This window comes from Epinephelus moara, chromosome 20 (genome assembly GCF_006386435.1).
Source record: "Epinephelus moara isolate mb chromosome 20, YSFRI_EMoa_1.0, whole genome shotgun sequence".
Lineage (NCBI taxonomy): Eukaryota > Metazoa > Chordata > Actinopteri > Perciformes > Serranidae > Epinephelus > Epinephelus moara.
The window spans coordinates 33090700-33108587 of record NC_065525.1 but is presented as its reverse complement, the minus strand read 5'-3'; the positions used below and the strand labels follow the sequence as shown (position 1 = coordinate 33108587).

Below are 17888 nucleotides of genomic sequence, written 5' to 3'. Positions count from 1 at the left end.
GAAAATAACATTAATTCTGCACGATACAAGGTCTTGTATTTCGGGCATTACCTCTACAAATAACGCTGCATCTGTACCTTTTCATTAAAACTTTCATATAAAAGCTTTGGAGGTTTTTACCCGAGTTAAAACTCTTCACAGTTGCCTCTCTGCAAAACGCTTCCACAGTCGATTCAGAAAATTGAGTTTGAGCGCCCCTCCTCCTCACAAGCATCCACCTACACACACCAGCACACACGTGTCTTCACATGCAGACCTGTAGCACCCACTGAGAGCTCTCTGTGTGTCTGTGTGCGGGTGTCTGCTATCTTTGTGAGAACCACTTTTGGACCTTTTCGAGCACGTTTTTCATTGCTGCATATGGTTTAGACACAAGATTTGGCTTTGGTGCAAGTATTCGATTGGTTTCAGCCACGACTCGAGATTATGCAGACATATTTGAGTTATATTAGTATTTGGGCAGGTATAGGGGAGATTTAGTTTAGTTGTAACTTGGATTTTGGGGTAAGACTAGAGTTAAGATTGGGTGAGCAATCTTTCACATTCAGTTACTGTGTTTAAGACAGTTAATAATATAAACTACTGGACCTTAAGACAAAATTGGATGTGGGAGTACTAACTTAACTTTTTTAACTGTAATTTAAGACCAGGTTAAGTACAGATCTATTGAAAATGACAGCAAATACTAAATAATGCAAACTCCAGAATTAGAATTTGATAGAGCTTAATGTTGTACATCTGATGAACAAAACTGTTTAGGAATATCATAAATCAAGATTGTGGCTTAAGAGCAAATTCCTGTCTATAGCACCACCATGTTGGAGAAGATGTGGGGCGATAATGTGGATCGTACTCATGTATTTTGGCTCTGTCTTGAAACTGTATAGTTTATTCTCATATGGTTATTAAAATTTTGGGTTATAATAAACCTAGATCATGCATGGTATTGTACTTAGGCAGTATGGCAAGAGGAACTGTGTTAAGAGAAGACAGATACCTTCAGAAAATCTTGTTGGCGGCCTGTAAAATGGCCACCCCGAAGAGATGGTACAAGGCAGAACCATCAACACAAGATGAATGGCTGAAAATTGTGAATGAAGCACACCGATCAGCCAAAACATTCAAACCACTGACAGGTAAAGTGAATAACTTCGATCATTTTGTTTCAATGCATTGTTCTGCTGGGAAACCTTTGGTTCTGGCATTCATGTGGATACCACGTGACATGTTCCACCCACTCAAACAGACCAAGTACCCCCCCTCATGGCAACGCTACTCCCCAATGGCGGAGGCCCCCCAGCAGGATAATGCACTATGCCACACTACATAAACTGTTTAGAAATGGCCTCAAGATGTCAAGCTAGCGTCTAAATTTCCCAGGTCCCCATCTGCTCAAGGATTCTTGTGATGTGACCCCAGATGTACCCCTAATCCAAGGTGGGGTCCCCTTGGATCGGACTTGGCTCTGACCTGTTGAGGTATGGACACAGGATCTCTGGGAGTGTCCTGCGGTGTCTGGTACCAGTGCGTTGGCAGCAGATCCATTTAGTCCAGTGGGTTGTGAGGTGGGTTAATGGCACGTGCCACAGATGCTCATTCAGATTGGGATCTGGGGAATTTAAGGCCAGGTTGACACTTTCAGGTCTTTGTCACATTCCACGGGTCATTCCTGATCGATGTTTGCAGTGTGGCATGGTGCATTATCCTGCTGGGGGGCCACTGCCAAAAAAGGGTTAGAAAAAATAAAGATTGTGGCTTTGGTTGAGTTCAAGTTCACTTTACGTTAATGAGCGTAATGAATGGAAGGCAGTCACAACTATTGTAGCATGAAGTTGTTTGTGTGTAGAAAAATGTGCACAAAGCAAGCGGGAGCCTCCAACACCATCAGTGTGTGTAAAAAATAAAGTGTGTGTTCTCAACATGGCAGCAACTATTTATAGCCCGTTCAATTATTGAGAGCCTGATTCTACTCTTTTCTACTTCAAAGCTGACACACCCACTGCCAGCACCTCAACACACACACACACACACACACACACTCACACACATGCACATGCTCATGCACACTTACTGGGCTGAGGGGAGGGAGGAGAGGGGGAGGCACAGTGTTGATGCAGACATGTAGACAGCCGAGAAGGCACGTTTGCGTATGTGTGTATTCTAAATGCGGATGCCAGATTGTGAGCTAAAATTACCCTCTGCTCACTCTGCTTTGGTACGGATATAGGTGAGTACAAATAGAAAGGAAGAGGGAAAAGGAAAGACGGGAGGGTGGAAAGGATAAATGGGATGAATGAGTGGGTGATGGAGTGAATGGATCGTCAGAGGACAGAATGGGAGGAGAAAAGGGAAGTTTGGAGAAGGTTTTGAACATGCAAGTAAAGTTCTGAATTGTGTGGAGTTGCAGCTTAACAACTGATAACTTCTACATAAAACAAGGACAAGAGTTCATACTTCCATACAAGTTTATGATAAAAATCCAATGAAACATCATTGATTCATACAAAGTAGCATAGTCAGCCAATTCAACTTAAGCTCTAATAAAAAAAAAAAACAAGATTAAATAAAAAAGGTATAAAGAAATGCATTCATCAACATGTTCCAAGCAAGAGGATCTTCATCTTTTCCTACAACAATCCAACAAAAATATTTATCAGTTACAACTTGGCAGTCTTTTGTTCCACAAAAATACACAGAATAATATTTTAAAAATTAAGGGGGGAGAAAACATTTAGATTTACTTAGACTATCGCCTTGGCCAAGAGGATTATGGGGAGTAAATGTTGAAGTCTGAACCCGTTGTCTGATATTCTGAGGACAGGAAACCAAACCCGCACCCCTCCAAAAACGACACAAAACTGGATGTGTGAGTTGGAAAGTGAAAAAGACGAGGAGACCAGTTGGGGGGGGAAAAAAAAAAAAAAAAGGAAGAGGAGAAGTTGACAAATAGTCCATCTTGGTGCGGAAAAGATCCTGATGTGATGCAGTTCAATGAGCAATATGTACTGTGTGTGTGTGTGTGTGTGTGTGTGTGTGTGTGTGTGTGTGTGTGTGTGTGTGTGTGAGAGAGAGGCTCAGTAGATCCGGCCTCGACTCCTGTTGCCTCTGCCTCCGAAGCCTCGTCCTCGGCCGCCCCTGAAGCCACCGCGCTGCTCTGGAGTCAAAGAAGAAACAAACAGGTCAGTGTGGACGGGTGCTGGGTGATATGGCTTCAAATTTATATCCTGATGTTTTTAAACGTTGCCGTTTTTTGTACATGCACTCATTTTGTGTTTGATTCCACAATTAGTGTCCAAAGTCCTCCAACACGGAGTGTTGTTAAGAGAAAAGGTGATGCATGACATGCCTCTGTCTCAACTTTATTATAACGTGTTACAGGCATCAAATTCAGAAACTAGCCGCTCTTGCCTTTATACTGTATTCAACTAAAAAAGGATGCATTCAGTTTATATTTATGTTGTACACAGCGTCTCATCCTTTTTTGGAACTAATCTGAATTTAGAGGGAACAGCTCCTATATGACATTTTAATTTCAAGATTCTGCTTCTCACCCTCCATAATCAAGCCCCTTCCTGCCTGTGTGAACTCCTTTATATCTACACACCCTCCCATACTCTTAGATCCTCTTCTGCACTCGAACTCACATCTCCACCTGCCCGCTTGACTACATGGGTTCTAGAGTCTTCAGCTGTTCTGCCCCCCCCACCTCTGGAACTCTCTCCCCCATGACATGAGCAATATTGTCTAGTTTCCACTTTCAAATCCCATCTGAAAACACACCTTTACAAGTTGGCACATTCGGTCTGATTTAATGGAGACACATATATGGTGACCTGCACTAAAGATAACTTTATGATGATGATTTTATACCTAGTATTTATAATTAGGTTTTTCGTTTCGTTTTATTATGGATTGGATTTTATGGATATATTTCTGCTTGTTTTTTTAACTGTTTATTGTAAGGCGTCTTTGAGTGCTTTGAAAGGCACCTATATATAAAATGCATTATTATTATTATTATCATTCTGAAATTCCACATCACAGTGTCCTGATGCTGTTAGAGTGACACTCTGATGTGACGTCTTAACGCTGCTAAGACCGAGGTCCTTATTGTCGCTCCTGACTGTACTGCTTCTAGGGTGGCGAGCTGTATTGGGTCCCTGAATTCAAATATCTGCTCTAACCTGAGAAATCTCGGAGTTATTTTTGACCAGGCCATGCACTTTGATAAACACATTCACATGTTGACCCGTACATGCTTTTTCCACCTTAAAAACATTGCAAAACTGAGATCTGTTGTATCACGCGCTGAACTGGAAATGATCATTCACGCCTTTGTGTCATCACGTCTGGATTACTGCAACTCTCTTTTCATGTGTCTCAGTAAAACTCATGTAGATCGCCTCCAACTGGTGCAGAATGCCGCTGCCAGGCTGTTCACCAAATCACCCAAAAACTGCCACATTACTCCCGTCCTGGCCTCCCTACACTGGCTTCCTGTCAGCTTTAGGATCCAGTTCAAAATCCTTGTTTTAACATTCAGAGCCCTTCATGATCAGGCACCTGAGTATCTGTCTGACCTGCTGCATGTATATGTTCCTAGTAGGACACTTAGGTCGGCCGATCACGGCCTGTTGGCAGTTCCTTGCACTAGGCTTAGAACTAGAGGTGACCGGGCCTTTGAGTCCATTGCGCCCAGATTGTGGAACGCCCTCCCACAGAATTTGAGAGCCGCAGCATCGGTTGTTATCTTTAAGAAGCATCTTAAAACCTATCTGTATAGGCAGGCATTCTTTAACTTGTCTTAAGTGATTTCGTTTTGAAACAACTGTTTAATTTTTGTGTCTCTGTATGTGACCTGTATGTTTGTATGTATATTCTTGTTTGTATTTTAATCCTGTGAAGCACTTTGTGAGTCCTCTCTGTGAGAAGTGCTATACAAATAAATTTTACTTACTTACTTACGTACTGTCATTTTGAGGTCAGATTGCACTTTGGAAATGTATTCTTGACCAAGTTTGACTAATTATTTAAACTACTGAAATTAAATTTTTCATTGAATCACAATTTGCAGATAGTCATTTTCTATGTAATATTTATTCATTTTGTTATATTTATTTAGGTATTATCATTTATTTATTATTTACAGTCTGAGAGACTGATGTAGTGAATACATGGCTGTTACGCTGACTGGCTGAAGGACTTTGTCTTTCAAGGTGTGTGTTCCCACCCACTGAACGTGTTTGGGGCAGCAGTAGGGCCAGACTGATACTGATGAGTGCAAAACAGAATGTTGAGCTCATGTTATCAGGATGGTCTTATCAGGCTAGTAACTCAGTGCTCTGGTGCTTAACTATGAGGTAGTTACACTATCTCGAAATGAGTTAAAACATAGCTTTGGCATGTCTATACTGCAATTTCTTGTTACTTATTGGCTGACATACTGTATATAGTGACAGAGTTATATATTGGCTGATTTATCTCTTGGCAAGATTTGCCCATTTTTGTTTTTTGAACTTGAAAAACTGAAGTTTCTTATTAATAACTTATTTGTTTTTCCTGTCATCAGTTTTTGTGACAGGACTTCAGATGATAATTGGGAAAAATAGACTGTATACACAAAGGGATGTAACCTATTGACTGGTCAGTTGAAAAATCCTGACCCTGTTCTGTACCATTGTGTGGCTGGTAGCAGCATATTGAACTATTTATAGGCAAAGCAATGATTTTAATATTTAATCAGAAATACTTTATTGATCCCCGAGGGGAAATTATTATTATTATTTATATAAGTAGATCATACAGATCAACAATGGACAACATGGTTATGCTGCAGGTGTATTTTTATGTTGTTGTTGTTGTTTTTGGCTGAGACTTAAAGCTGGTACTGGAGTCCATTCAACGCCTGTGAATGTAACTGTTGACTACAGCTGCTGTCCTCCACTATGGGGCAATTTACAGACTTTTCAGAGCCACCTTTAAACCTAGAGAAGGTTAGTGTTTAAAACTTTTCAGATCTTTCAGGGGAATCTTCCCTTAGTGAGAATTTTGTTTCAACCATCCCTTTCAGCAAGTCCTTACAGACACAGATGTGATTAGAAAATGCAGACTGTAGCTCTAGACTGAATCAAAATTGAGTCAAATAGTTCAATGTGCAGTATAAAATAAAGTTCAAAAAGATGAATATGCTGCATAGCAGTGTCAAATGTAAATAGAAAAAAATAAAAGTGCAACAAGGTGCTCCTCACCATAGGTAAAATTGCCGATGGTGGCACTGTATTTGCCGCTGGGGGGATTATAGATTTGCCGTGCGTCCCTCCGGGGCTGAGGAGAGATCTGTTTCTTTGTGCTGCCACCGGAGCCCATTTCCTCAGCTGATGGGCGCTTGGGCCTAGACAAAAAAAAAAAGAAAAGTGGATGAAGATCTAATGGGACAACGAGGACACTGTGTGTTTGGTTTGTGACTGCTAAATCAGTGGGAGCAGACTTACGCTACTGCTTCTGACTTCTGGACTGGTTTCCAGGACAGAGTGACTGTGCTCTTGAATGATGGAGGGTTGTGGAAGAGATCCTGGAATGAAAACAAAAAATTCAGACACATTTCAAAAATAGAGCTATTGGTTGTAATACAGAGTTTATATTTCATTCCCCTGATTCACTAAGCATGCTTTCAGGCCTAGAGTTGTCTTGCAAAGTTGTATAATTGCCTAGAGTTGGTTCATGTTCTCACGGCAGCATTTAAAAGCAGACCAGATCAAATGCCTTGTGTGAGAAAGCTGCTTTTGATTGGTCAGAATTACAATGCAGTAAAAATCCAGGAAGTAAACAAAACGTTGAAGAAGAGTACACTTGCAAGATAAATGTAACACTTTCTAATGTCACAATGGAGGGACAACTACGCAGGTTGATTTTAGGCTTCTCATCGTGGACTATATTGCTGTCATTGTTCATTGATATGAAAAAAAGTTTCAACATTTAAGGCTTGAAAACACTTTACCTTGATGAGGACGTTGATGTTGTTCGTGATCTTGAGGGCCACCACTTTGATCTTATTCTGATTAAACAGAGCAGACAAGTTAGTCTTAGATATTTTACAGAGGAACTCAAAACATCTTAAACATCTTGTGTCGAGTTTATGCATTAAGTTTCTGCTTAAGCTAATAAGTAAGTTGACAGCAGTTATTACCTCTTCTGTCTTCAGAGCGTCTCCCGTCTTGCCTTGCAGCGCTACTCGCAGCTGTCTGATGTAAACCTGCAGGCCTCTGGCAAAATACTGTAACCTGTTGAAAAACAAAAGTACATTTTACTATGACAAAATGACCAAGGTGAGCTAAACCATCAAATACTTCATACCTGCTCAAAACCACTCTTTGTTATAAGCTCATTTTAGTTTACTAATTGCACTCTAGGCAGTCCCTCCGGGATTTTGTGGGCTGGTTTTGTGATTGTGCAGCCTGAAATGCCTGACTTCACATCAGCTTTTCCAAAAAAATTCAATGCATGCTGCAATATTTTTAGGTGTTTTTTCTATAATGATAAGATGTTTTTAAGTTTATTTTTCATCATGATATGCAATTTCAGAGCCAATGTTGACCAGAAATAAAACAAATATTTAAAAAAAATCTTTGCTAGGCAAAAGTATTTGGCGTGATATACGGCAAGGTCCAAGAGGATGAAACAAGCTCACATTACTGTAAAGACAGCAAACAACAGGAGGAATAGGCTACATTACAGATTTAATTTTATCATCAAATGAGAGGGAGGTAATCATGCACCTCATAGCTTCAAAGTTAAGTGAGAAAGAGCACGGGATCCCAACCCCTGATAGCTTCACCATCGGTTGAGACAGAGACACTGTAGGACTCACAACTTCACCATCACGTGAGGGAACACCAGGTGTGCCTCCATCAGCTTGGCAGCAGTTGTGTCTTTTTATAGTTTGTAAAGTTAAAAAGCTCTAACAGTTATTTAATACAATACTTTGTTTCCAGTGTTCTTAAGTGGTCTATTAAATTTTGTTTTGTGTTTGAAATGATACGTGTCCTCACTATGCAAGATGTTAAAATTTGCCAGTTCTGTGCTGCAAGTAAGGGTTCCACTCGGGGTTAGCTGTGCAGAGGGGCCCCACGTGTTTGCATTATGGTGCTGCTCATGCGAACACAGAAATGGCTCAACTCAGTCATTAAACACATTGATAAATGTTTGGTAATGTTAGCCATGTGATGCTAACAGCAGTGGTCTCATGGAGAATGGGGAGAGAGCATAGCAAGGAGGGGCTGAGTGAATCAATATGCTGCTCGCAACTCAACTGAAATGAGATGTTACCTATTTCAAATAGTTACATTTGATGTAAAGCTGCAGTGACTTGACAAAATTGCGAGGTGGCGCAGATTTCACGAGGACTGGCTAAATACACATGAATTTTTGCAATCGTAACATCGCAAAATCCTGGAGGGGCTGCCTAGGAGGCTTTCTTCAGTGTTAATTTGACTGGCCTGGTGGATGGGTTGGCAGGTTGGGGGGTGTTGATACTCATTCTACCACCTACCAACCCACCAAAGTCCGTTCACCAAATTTGACACTTTAAATTTGCCTACATTTCCAAACATTCAAATCCACATGAAATACGCTTTACATCAGCATAAATTAGATCCATGGCACAGCCCTTATTTAAAAAGAAAATACATCTGGTTCACCAGTGGTTCATTACATCACTTCTAAACTACTAAACTTCACGGAGAACAATGAGGGCAAAACAGCATCACCGGTCTGTTGTACCCAAATAGTCTCTGGTCTAGCTCAGCTAAAAACACAAAAACACCAAATCTATAACACTAAGCATGTCAGTGTTGTTAACTACCGAGCCTGTTTGTAACCGGTAGCCTACAGACAACATTATGTTTGCATCACCTTTTCACCTGACTCTAGCAGTTCAGATTATGTACACTTGACTTTCCTGCTGTTATTACAGCCATGTGAACTTACCACACACGGTGGTGCATCACTGCAGAGAGAATATGTAGGAAACACTGGAATGGATATTTGGAGGTATTTTGGCATTTAAAAAATGCCGCCCAAGCCAGGCCTGTACGATAACAGGGGGAAACTGTCCTTTGTGTGCCACACTCTCACCTGATCTTGAAGTCTTTGAGGCGCTCAGCATCAACTTTGTCGAGAAGAAAGTCTGGCAGCTTCTTGCCCAGCTGGTGGAAGCCGAAGAGGAGACACTCCACGTAGCTGAACTGCAGTTTGGGCTCCTCACTCGCAGAGTTCTCTCCGTTCTCCACTTCTTCTGGTGGAAGAGGCATGAACTCCTACACAAAAAGAAAAAAAACATTATGGAAACCTTTTTGTTAGCCGTACTTTATTGGCAAACAGCGTGGACCATTTGTGTTTACTGGATTAAAAGGATATAAACAATAGTTCATTATTCGACCAGTATTTATTCCAACTATTATTGTGGAGCCTGCACTGAAACTACCTCTGCAATAAATTATGACCTTTGGGATCACTTTTTTAAGTCCTATGAGAGTATTACTAAACCCTCTCTGTATTTTATAAATAAACCTATGTGGACATGTTTCAATAAATGTTCCCCCACTTTAATAACACTGACAGTAGTAGTTGTAAAAATGTAGGCTCCTAAAAAAGCGAAGTCCTCAGCTCAGATATTCAGACCAGATGGAAAAAATCTGATCAAGGAAAAGTGAATCAGTCACATTCTTGAACGTTCCAACAGTTATTAAATTATCCTTAGCAAGAAAATGAATCCTCAGTTGGCCAGGGGTCCACAGTAGACTGAGGGGATGTTCAAATTATAAATGTAAAGCAAGGAAATGCTAAAAAAAAAAGCAGCAAATTCTCAGAATAGATTTTTATTTTTAAGAGTGTTTCCACTTGTATTCCTCTGCGTCCAACAACAACAACAAAAGGACAATCCGTTCTCACCAGCAGCTTGGTAAACAGCATGTTGAGGTTGGCCTCCAGCTTCTCCATATCGCCGCAGAACGGACTCATCTCAGCCAGCAGCTTCAGCACCTACACACACACACACACACAGCTTAGCAGATCCCCTCACACAGTGTAATGTGCATTGCTAATGAGAAACAGTGTTGCGTGGTGCAGACTAATGACCCATTAACAACATGCAGTTGGCTGACACCTCTGACAGGTGGCTGCCACGCTGACTTTGTTTACTACTACAACCGCTCACCAAATGTCAGACATTAGGAGTATCGACCTCACACCAGTGGCCATATTCGTCAGGCCTCTCAGGAATTGAAGTGCTGATTCAGTCTGAATAAAAACCCAGGTTGGAAATCTAGTCTTTTTGTTTAATGGCCACAAGGATTGGGACAAAATATTGATACGGCAATATATGAAATTACGTCCTCTTGCAATGTTATTGATATATTGGCGCCAGATAGATTTTTTTAAGGGTTACCCCCAAAAGTGGGAGATTTGAATCATGAATCCATGACCTCTCAGTTGACTGAGATTCCTTCGAGTCAGGCAGTCAGGTTTTTTTTTTTTTTTGGTCAGTCAGTTTGCAGCGTACTTTGGGGACATTTCAGTTCCCCGACTTAGCTTGGAACAAGCAGCTGCAGACACGGAAGCAACAGGCCAGAAGACGAGAGGGTTTGCCTGGTCAGCCTCCAAGATGCTATCCTATGCCTTCTGCTTAAAAGTGGTGCATTTACAACTCACAGCAACTTAATACGATACAGTCTCTGGCTTTATTTTGATAAGATGTTGTTGCACATTTCCAGTTAGTCATTAGTGTAGTTAGCTTGTTCACTATATTATGTGAATGTCACTGTCAGACTAACATCCTGCTAAACCTCATTTAGACTCTCAAACTCTATATGGAAAAAATAAATGAATAGTTGAGTATTTGTATTAAATAGCCAAATCTGATTCAGGTATCTAATATTGTTATTAAAACATGCAGACGCTCAGAACGCATTCCATTGCCAATTCTGCTAACCAGAGTCGTATTTCATGACTCCTCGTGTTGGCATTTTTCAAAAGAATCCGGGTAAAGAGAAAGGATTTAACTAAGTTGCGAGAAGAAGAAACTCAAGGGAGGAAAAATGGTGGACTGTGCAGACAGAGGGGGAAAACAAATCAGAGAAGTACCGTCAACGTTCAAGTCGAAATTTCCGCTTTTACGCCACAGATGGGACAAACAAAACGAAAAGACTACGCAGTATGCAATGTCTTGTGACAGTCAAGTACATGAACAAAAAAACAAACATGCACAGCCACCTGATTCTTTCTCATCTTGATCTCTTTGTGAAGAAAAAGGCTAACGCTATCATATCTGTAAGTCAGCCTGCTATGAATACAATGTTTACACCAAAGCTTCCTTTTACATCCGCGGAGTCTGCCAATATTACTATGTCTAACACTGGGTTTATTTGCACACATGAACATGTTGCTGTCTGTGTGTGCGTATTAAAGAGGCACGGCTAAGGCTTAGACTCCATGCACTTTTTTGTAGATTGAAAATCTCAGTTGTCAAATTCTATGAAACTGACACAATGCAGTGAACAAATACATCGTCCCTGATTTTTGCCTTTTAATGGGCATTTTTTCTTCTTCTTCTGGTACACACATTGCGATGTATCACAGATGACTGTCTTGCAATGTATCAAGTATCGCATAATCGCTGTATCATGATACCATAATTATTGTGGGGCTAAGTGTTAAGACAGTATCGCATTATGAGTTACTCTGATTCCCTCCCCTAAAGGCCACTCTGGCTTGTTAACTGAAACAGTGAACAGGCACTGTCAGTTTTTTTTTCAACTGGGTTACAAAGTTGAGGCCACTGGTTCTAGAGGTGTTCAACATTCTGTGTTCCCATTTGAATTATTTCTTTAAACAATATCCTTAATGTTGTTTAACACAGACATACATTCTCCAGGATAATGTAACAACACTATAGGTTTATGTTATGACCACCAGTTTTAATAATTTCAGCTTTGAGTCTAAATACTACCATACCTATACACTTCGCTGCTGTTGGCATCAAGCAGAGGCCAGTCAGGGAACAAGTCAGAACAGTAGCGAATTCAAAATACATTCTTGTTATAGTTGAGAACAAAACATGACACCATAGCTGCTGAATGTATCCACAATTGAACCAGAAAGTATAAGTGAATTGATTTAAGCCGCAGATTTAAACAACACTCAACAGTTGTAACGTTACCTTTCTGCAGCTACAACCAACATAAAGCCAGTGCCTCAAGGTTATGATTGGTATAGACATGACATTTTAAACTCACTTAATGACCAAAGGAATTTACAAGTCTACTTTTAGATTTGGTTTAGGATGTGACAGATAAATATAAAAAGCAAGAACTCACCTCCAGCTGAATGTCTAGCTCTGCCACAGGACTTGTCAGGGCGCTGAGGTTGGGCAGGACGTGTTCACAAAAGTAGGTTACAAAACGTGTGGAATGGACATTTTTCTACAAGACAGGAGAAAACCATGATTAACTCACACTTCATTTACGGTAAACCATGAATTCTCTTCTTAAATATATGCCTATGAGATAAATACCTGTAAAAACAGACAATATGCACTGTGTGTAGAGCTGCTTGTTTTTTAGACCAAAAATGAAAATGGTTAGTTATAGCCTTATCTGTGTATCACGTGTTTCAGTGAACTCGGTTGGTGTTAAGTACGTTGGTTGTACTCACAGAGAAGAGGGGCAAGGCCTGGCGTGTGCACTGCAGCAGGCGGTCAACAGTGTCTGGGTCGGCTGGGTTGAGGGCTTGCTCCAGGAAAGCCTGCTCCACCACCAGCTCCACCAGCTGCTGTCGCCCGTTCACTGTCTGCAGCACCCGCAGGCCCGACACAACACGCATCAACAGCACAAACTCCTCTCCCGTCACATCCTCCAGCACCTGAGGAAACAAGAAACTATTTATCAACATGTGTTTTTGTCTGTTTGCCTCAGGCTAACGTCCACCAAATACTACATCATTGTTTGAACTCCATTCAATATAGTGTCAATATAAAAACTAGACATGTTTGTTTGCCACGAGGTGGCAATAAATGAGCGCGTTCGAGCCAAAGTAGCATATATGGCAAAGCTCATCTCCACTTTTTATACGTTAACTGACCTCATGGCTCTTATATTGGATCATTATGCCACCGATTCACAAGTTAGTTTAACTAACTGACAAAGTAAAGTTTTAGAACAAAAGTTTTACACTACACCTACACAGGTAGAAGTCAAAAAAATTACCAGCCACATCCAAGCAGAAGTTTTAACACACCCCGAATCAAGTTCATCACATGGTGTGCTGTAGTTTTATGTCAATTACCTTTGTTACGTTCAGACTGACACAGAAAAGGATCACACGCATCTATGATCAATATGCAAATATATGCAAACCTTCTTTGTCTCTGCAAAGACGTATTCCTCCACCTCCTTTGTCATGACGTCCTCTGTCAGGGTCTTCAGTTTGGTTGACAGAAACTTTATGGCTCTTTCCCGCACTATGTCCTCTCCCTGCAGGATCTGTGAGAAGAGGCCTCCGAGAGTACCTGAACAACAAAAGACAGGAGTAGATAGGATTATATCAATGCAAATGAATAACTACAAACTCCAGCAAGTTGACTGATTTCAATGTCATGTTTACAAAACAGTACAACTGGCTGTGATAGATAATGATGTCAGAAAGGGCAATTTCCACAATCATCTGTATGAAGGAATGGACCGCAAACAGTTACTTTTAACAGGACATTTAGTTTCACATGGCCCATGAAACAGCCCTTAACAAAACAGGTTCCAACAGATGATCTCAATAAACAGAAAAAATCTCACTTTTGGATAAAAGTATGCCAAAGGAGTAAAAAATAAGAACGTCATTTTTTACACTGTCTTATCAGCACAGCTCTGAACTGAGATGAATAATTGACAAGCGTACAAGAGCATTTTTTGCCACAACAGTGGGGGAAAGAAACACTCACCCTTAGCATCTATCTTGAAGATAGAAATAAGTGCTCCATTCACTTGGTTGAACTCTGCTGTGTCATCTGAAAGCACAAAAAATACAGATTCCTCAGTAGCCATTCTTGAAAAGGTTTCTATTTAATATTGGCAAAACCAACAGACCAATGTCCTGTTTGGACAGACGAGCAAATCCAATTTCCAGGATGTCCAGGTAATTATTTGGATATTCACAATGGTTTATAGCTCTGACTGAAGTAAACAACATCAACAACCCCTGTCAGAAAGGTTGATTTTAAAACAAATTCAATACCCTAAAAGGATATAAAAGTCTTTGAAGTGTTAGTGTGCAGCATCCAATACCTGTCTGAAGGAGCTGGGTGAGAATATCTGCAACTCTGAGGATGTTCTCGCCAGTTGCAAACCGTGGGAGCTCCTTGATGGCTTGCCGTCGGATCTCGACAAAGACAGACAGACGGGATTGTTACGATGGACTAAAAATGACCATTGTGAATCCATACAGTCAACCAAGTCAACCTAGGAACATACAGAACCTGAAATCTGAACCCCAAGTTTATTAGGTACTCACTGACACCAGCGTCATTTGATACTCACCGACACGTCCTCGTCTTCACAAAGATCGAGCTGAGCATTAATAGCTGCATCGGCCAGATCTGGAAAGCTGCTGAAGAACTTGGGAATAAACTGTGCTGCCAGGCGCTTCTCTTTTGGGCCACCCTTCACACCATCCAGGATTACCTGGTATGCATCTTTGTGCTGCAGAATGAAAGAGAGTACATCAATAAACATGCACAAATATACAACATATATAACAGTGCAACAACTTTACGATTCCCACTGAACCTATCATTATAATATGATGTTAGTTCACTCAGTTTTATAGCACTCACTGGAACAGTGATGCATACAGCTGAACCTTATAACAGCAGGTGAAGATCGGGACCTTCAGTGCACTTAGGTGTTAAAAGGTCACATGGTTATGTAAAAACCCCTGTGTGTATGTATGTTAATTTAAGTGAGGCAGGAATGCTCTGAAATGAACCTGTTGGAGGGAAGAGTTTGGGACATTCTGTCCTAGTAAATGATCATCACTTCATGCATCACGCTATGCATGTAGGGCTGTAGGGATATTACATCAGTATTGTGATGAGACATGATATTTTCTTACATTTGGATATTGTGATACGTACGTGTTGTCTTTTCCTGGCTTTAAAGACTGCTTTACATTAAAGTGATGTAATTTTCCAAACTTACCAGACTGTTCTAACTGTTCCATTATTTGCCTTTTCTAATTCAATCAGTATATCCACATTAATAATGATTATTTATCAAAAATAATATCTCGTGTAAATATTTTGCCAAAGCACCAATAGTCAACCCTACAATATTATCACAATATTGATAAAGGCATTTGGTCAAAAATATTGTGATATTTGATATTCTCGATGTCGCTCAGATCTATTTGCATATTAAGATTTGACTTATAGCAGTTGTATGATGTCCCATGTGATTCTGGAAGTACGGATACACAATATTGGAATTTTTGCCGATATATGACAACTTATTTGGCTGATAACCGATACCGATGTATCCACTTTTTTTCCCTAGCTAATTTCAAGTCTCTGCTGCAGTGGAATTGACATCATACCATGCATGCATTCTTTTACCGTGATGCCCACCAGCAGATGACGACATAAAATACAATACTTTTCAATGTATATAAGATTCATTCATTGTACAAAATAAGAAAAAACACAGGCAACTTTGAATAGTAAATTTTAAGGCCAATAAGGCCAAGCTTCAGCTGGGATACTCGAACTTCGAAACAGACAACCTGCATTACAAACTTGGGGAGAAAAGTTTGAAAGAGGAGAAGGGCAATACCAGAGACCTGGGTATAATAAGTAACTACGCTGCATTGTGGGCAACACTTTCTACGCCAGGCTTCAAGTCAGTAAATCTCAAACTATGCTCCAATGACTGATTTATCAGTTCAGATCAGTCTCTTGTAGTTTTTCTATCGTTATGGAAAAGCAACACTAGAATACCCTCTTTACCTGGCAGCCTAAGACGTGTGTCTTTCATTCATGTACTGGAACATATTTCAAGAGGGCAATGGATGAGGTGCCTTTCAGTTTCTAATACGGGTGCAGACTGGTGAGTTTCGGATTCATTTCAGTTACACAATTAAACCGGCGTGCTTGTCACTGAATGGAGGGCGTAACCACTTGCAGAACCAGCAAAATCCTACATGCACACCTGTTATTACTTATGTGCTCTGTGTGCTATAAATTGAAATTCACACTTGAGGTGAAGTTAATGATGTTCCAAATGTGTTTGGACCTTGCAAATCGATGACAACAGTCAAAAAGTTCCTATCAACATGTAGAGACACATTCCTTTGAATGAGATGTTTGCCCTGATTTTAAGTTAGCTAATTTAGCTAAATGGAGATGTCAGATATCCGTTTGACTGAAAACGGGGTCGCTGATAAGTAAATCACAATTAATTTGATTTAAGAAATAATGAATGTGGAATTAGTACTGCCTTTCATAAGGGTCGCTATGGCGAGGCCATTACTATTAGCACGGTCACTACGTTAGCTAGCTCCAGTTAGCCTAGCATGCACACAACAATGCTACGTAGCTCACAACAAAGTTAACAATAGTGAAAGTAAAATAAGGCGCTGCAGCGCAGCGACAAATCTCTCGGGTCAGCGGTGTTTTAAAGTGAACTAGAAGGGCTTTATTTACCTGGCTGAGGTTGTCCTTAGCATCAGCAAGGACCCCGTAGCTCCGATAGAGATCCTCGATAGTGACCGCCATCAGCGTGCCGCTCACAGATCAGACCGCCGATGAAACCACGGAAGAAAACCCTCTCTGCTCGTCGCTTTTGCTCCGTTCCAGACCACTGGACCACAAACAATGCCCTACTACCGGGATGTTTGTTTTTCGGAAAGGGGACGGGGAGATGAAAATTCGAGAAACCCGTGAATGAACACCCCCCACGGTCTGTCTTCCCGCAATCTCTGGTGTGCAGGCTAAAATGCTACGGAACAACAAGACGAGCGCTTGCGCGAGATCAGCGAATAGCGTGGGGAGTCGCAACACACGTGACCGTTAGTGTGCGCAGAAAAAAAAAAATTGATGCTACCACTGCGTTCATGACATAAAAAGATCACAAACAAACGGAACATGTTATATTTTATTTTTTGAAGCAATGGTATTGGTCCTACTAGGTAAATTTCATATATGCAAATCTAAAATTGTAAAATCATTCCCTTGTTAAAAAGTATGTTTTAATATATATTTTTTTTTATTGAATTCTCCTGAACATGTAAATAACAAGAAAAGTATATCGACCACACATCGCTGTAACTTGATTTTTTTGTAATTTGTCTACTATTTTATTTGAAACACTGTCTCTTTTTCTGTTTTTTTCTTCTTCTTTCTTTTCTTATTGGTCATTTCCTGTCTGGAACTAGTTTTTTGTTTTGTTTTTTGACATTTTTTAAGATGTCTGACTTGTCTGTATACCTGACCTGTATAAATCACCGTTTTCAATAAAGTTAGGGGGGAAAAATCACAAACAGATGAATCAGTAAGGCTTATATTGACAGAAGTCCCATTATTTTATTAATGGATTATATTTAAATTATTTGTATTCTACTTTTTATTTTTACAGTGTGGCTACCATATCTTTAAACACTTTTTTTTTTTAATAATAAGATAACAAATGTTTATACTTTTCTGAAATGTATAATAGCCATAATTTGTTCATATATGTAACTTTAATCAAGTCTAAAAAAATTGAGTTTATGTCTTCTGACTTTTGCACTGTATGGTTATACACCAACACCAAAACAAATTCCTTTTAAGTGCAAACCTACTTGGCAATAAA

The 17888-nt window shown here is 40.2% G+C and overlaps 1 protein-coding gene across 1 annotated transcript; it reads right to left on the bottom strand.

Annotated features, from left to right (window-relative positions):
• Positions 1 to 2447: 2447 nt before the first annotated feature.
• On the bottom strand, positions 2448 to 17054 carry api5 (apoptosis inhibitor 5). Its single transcript, XM_050073436.1, has 14 exons — positions 16742 to 17054; positions 14583 to 14744; positions 14331 to 14424; positions 13988 to 14053; positions 13410 to 13561; positions 12709 to 12915; positions 12372 to 12476; positions 9949 to 10038; positions 9133 to 9314; positions 7187 to 7280; positions 6998 to 7054; positions 6492 to 6571; positions 6249 to 6391; positions 2448 to 3154 (listed from the first exon to the last, which is right to left on the bottom strand). Exons 1-14 carry the CDS (start codon positions 16811 to 16813, stop codon positions 3075 to 3077), a joined length of 1584 nt encoding a protein of 527 aa, XP_049929393.1. The 5' UTR covers positions 16814 to 17054; the 3' UTR covers positions 2448 to 3074.
• Between the last annotated feature and the right edge of the window lie 834 nt (positions 17055 to 17888).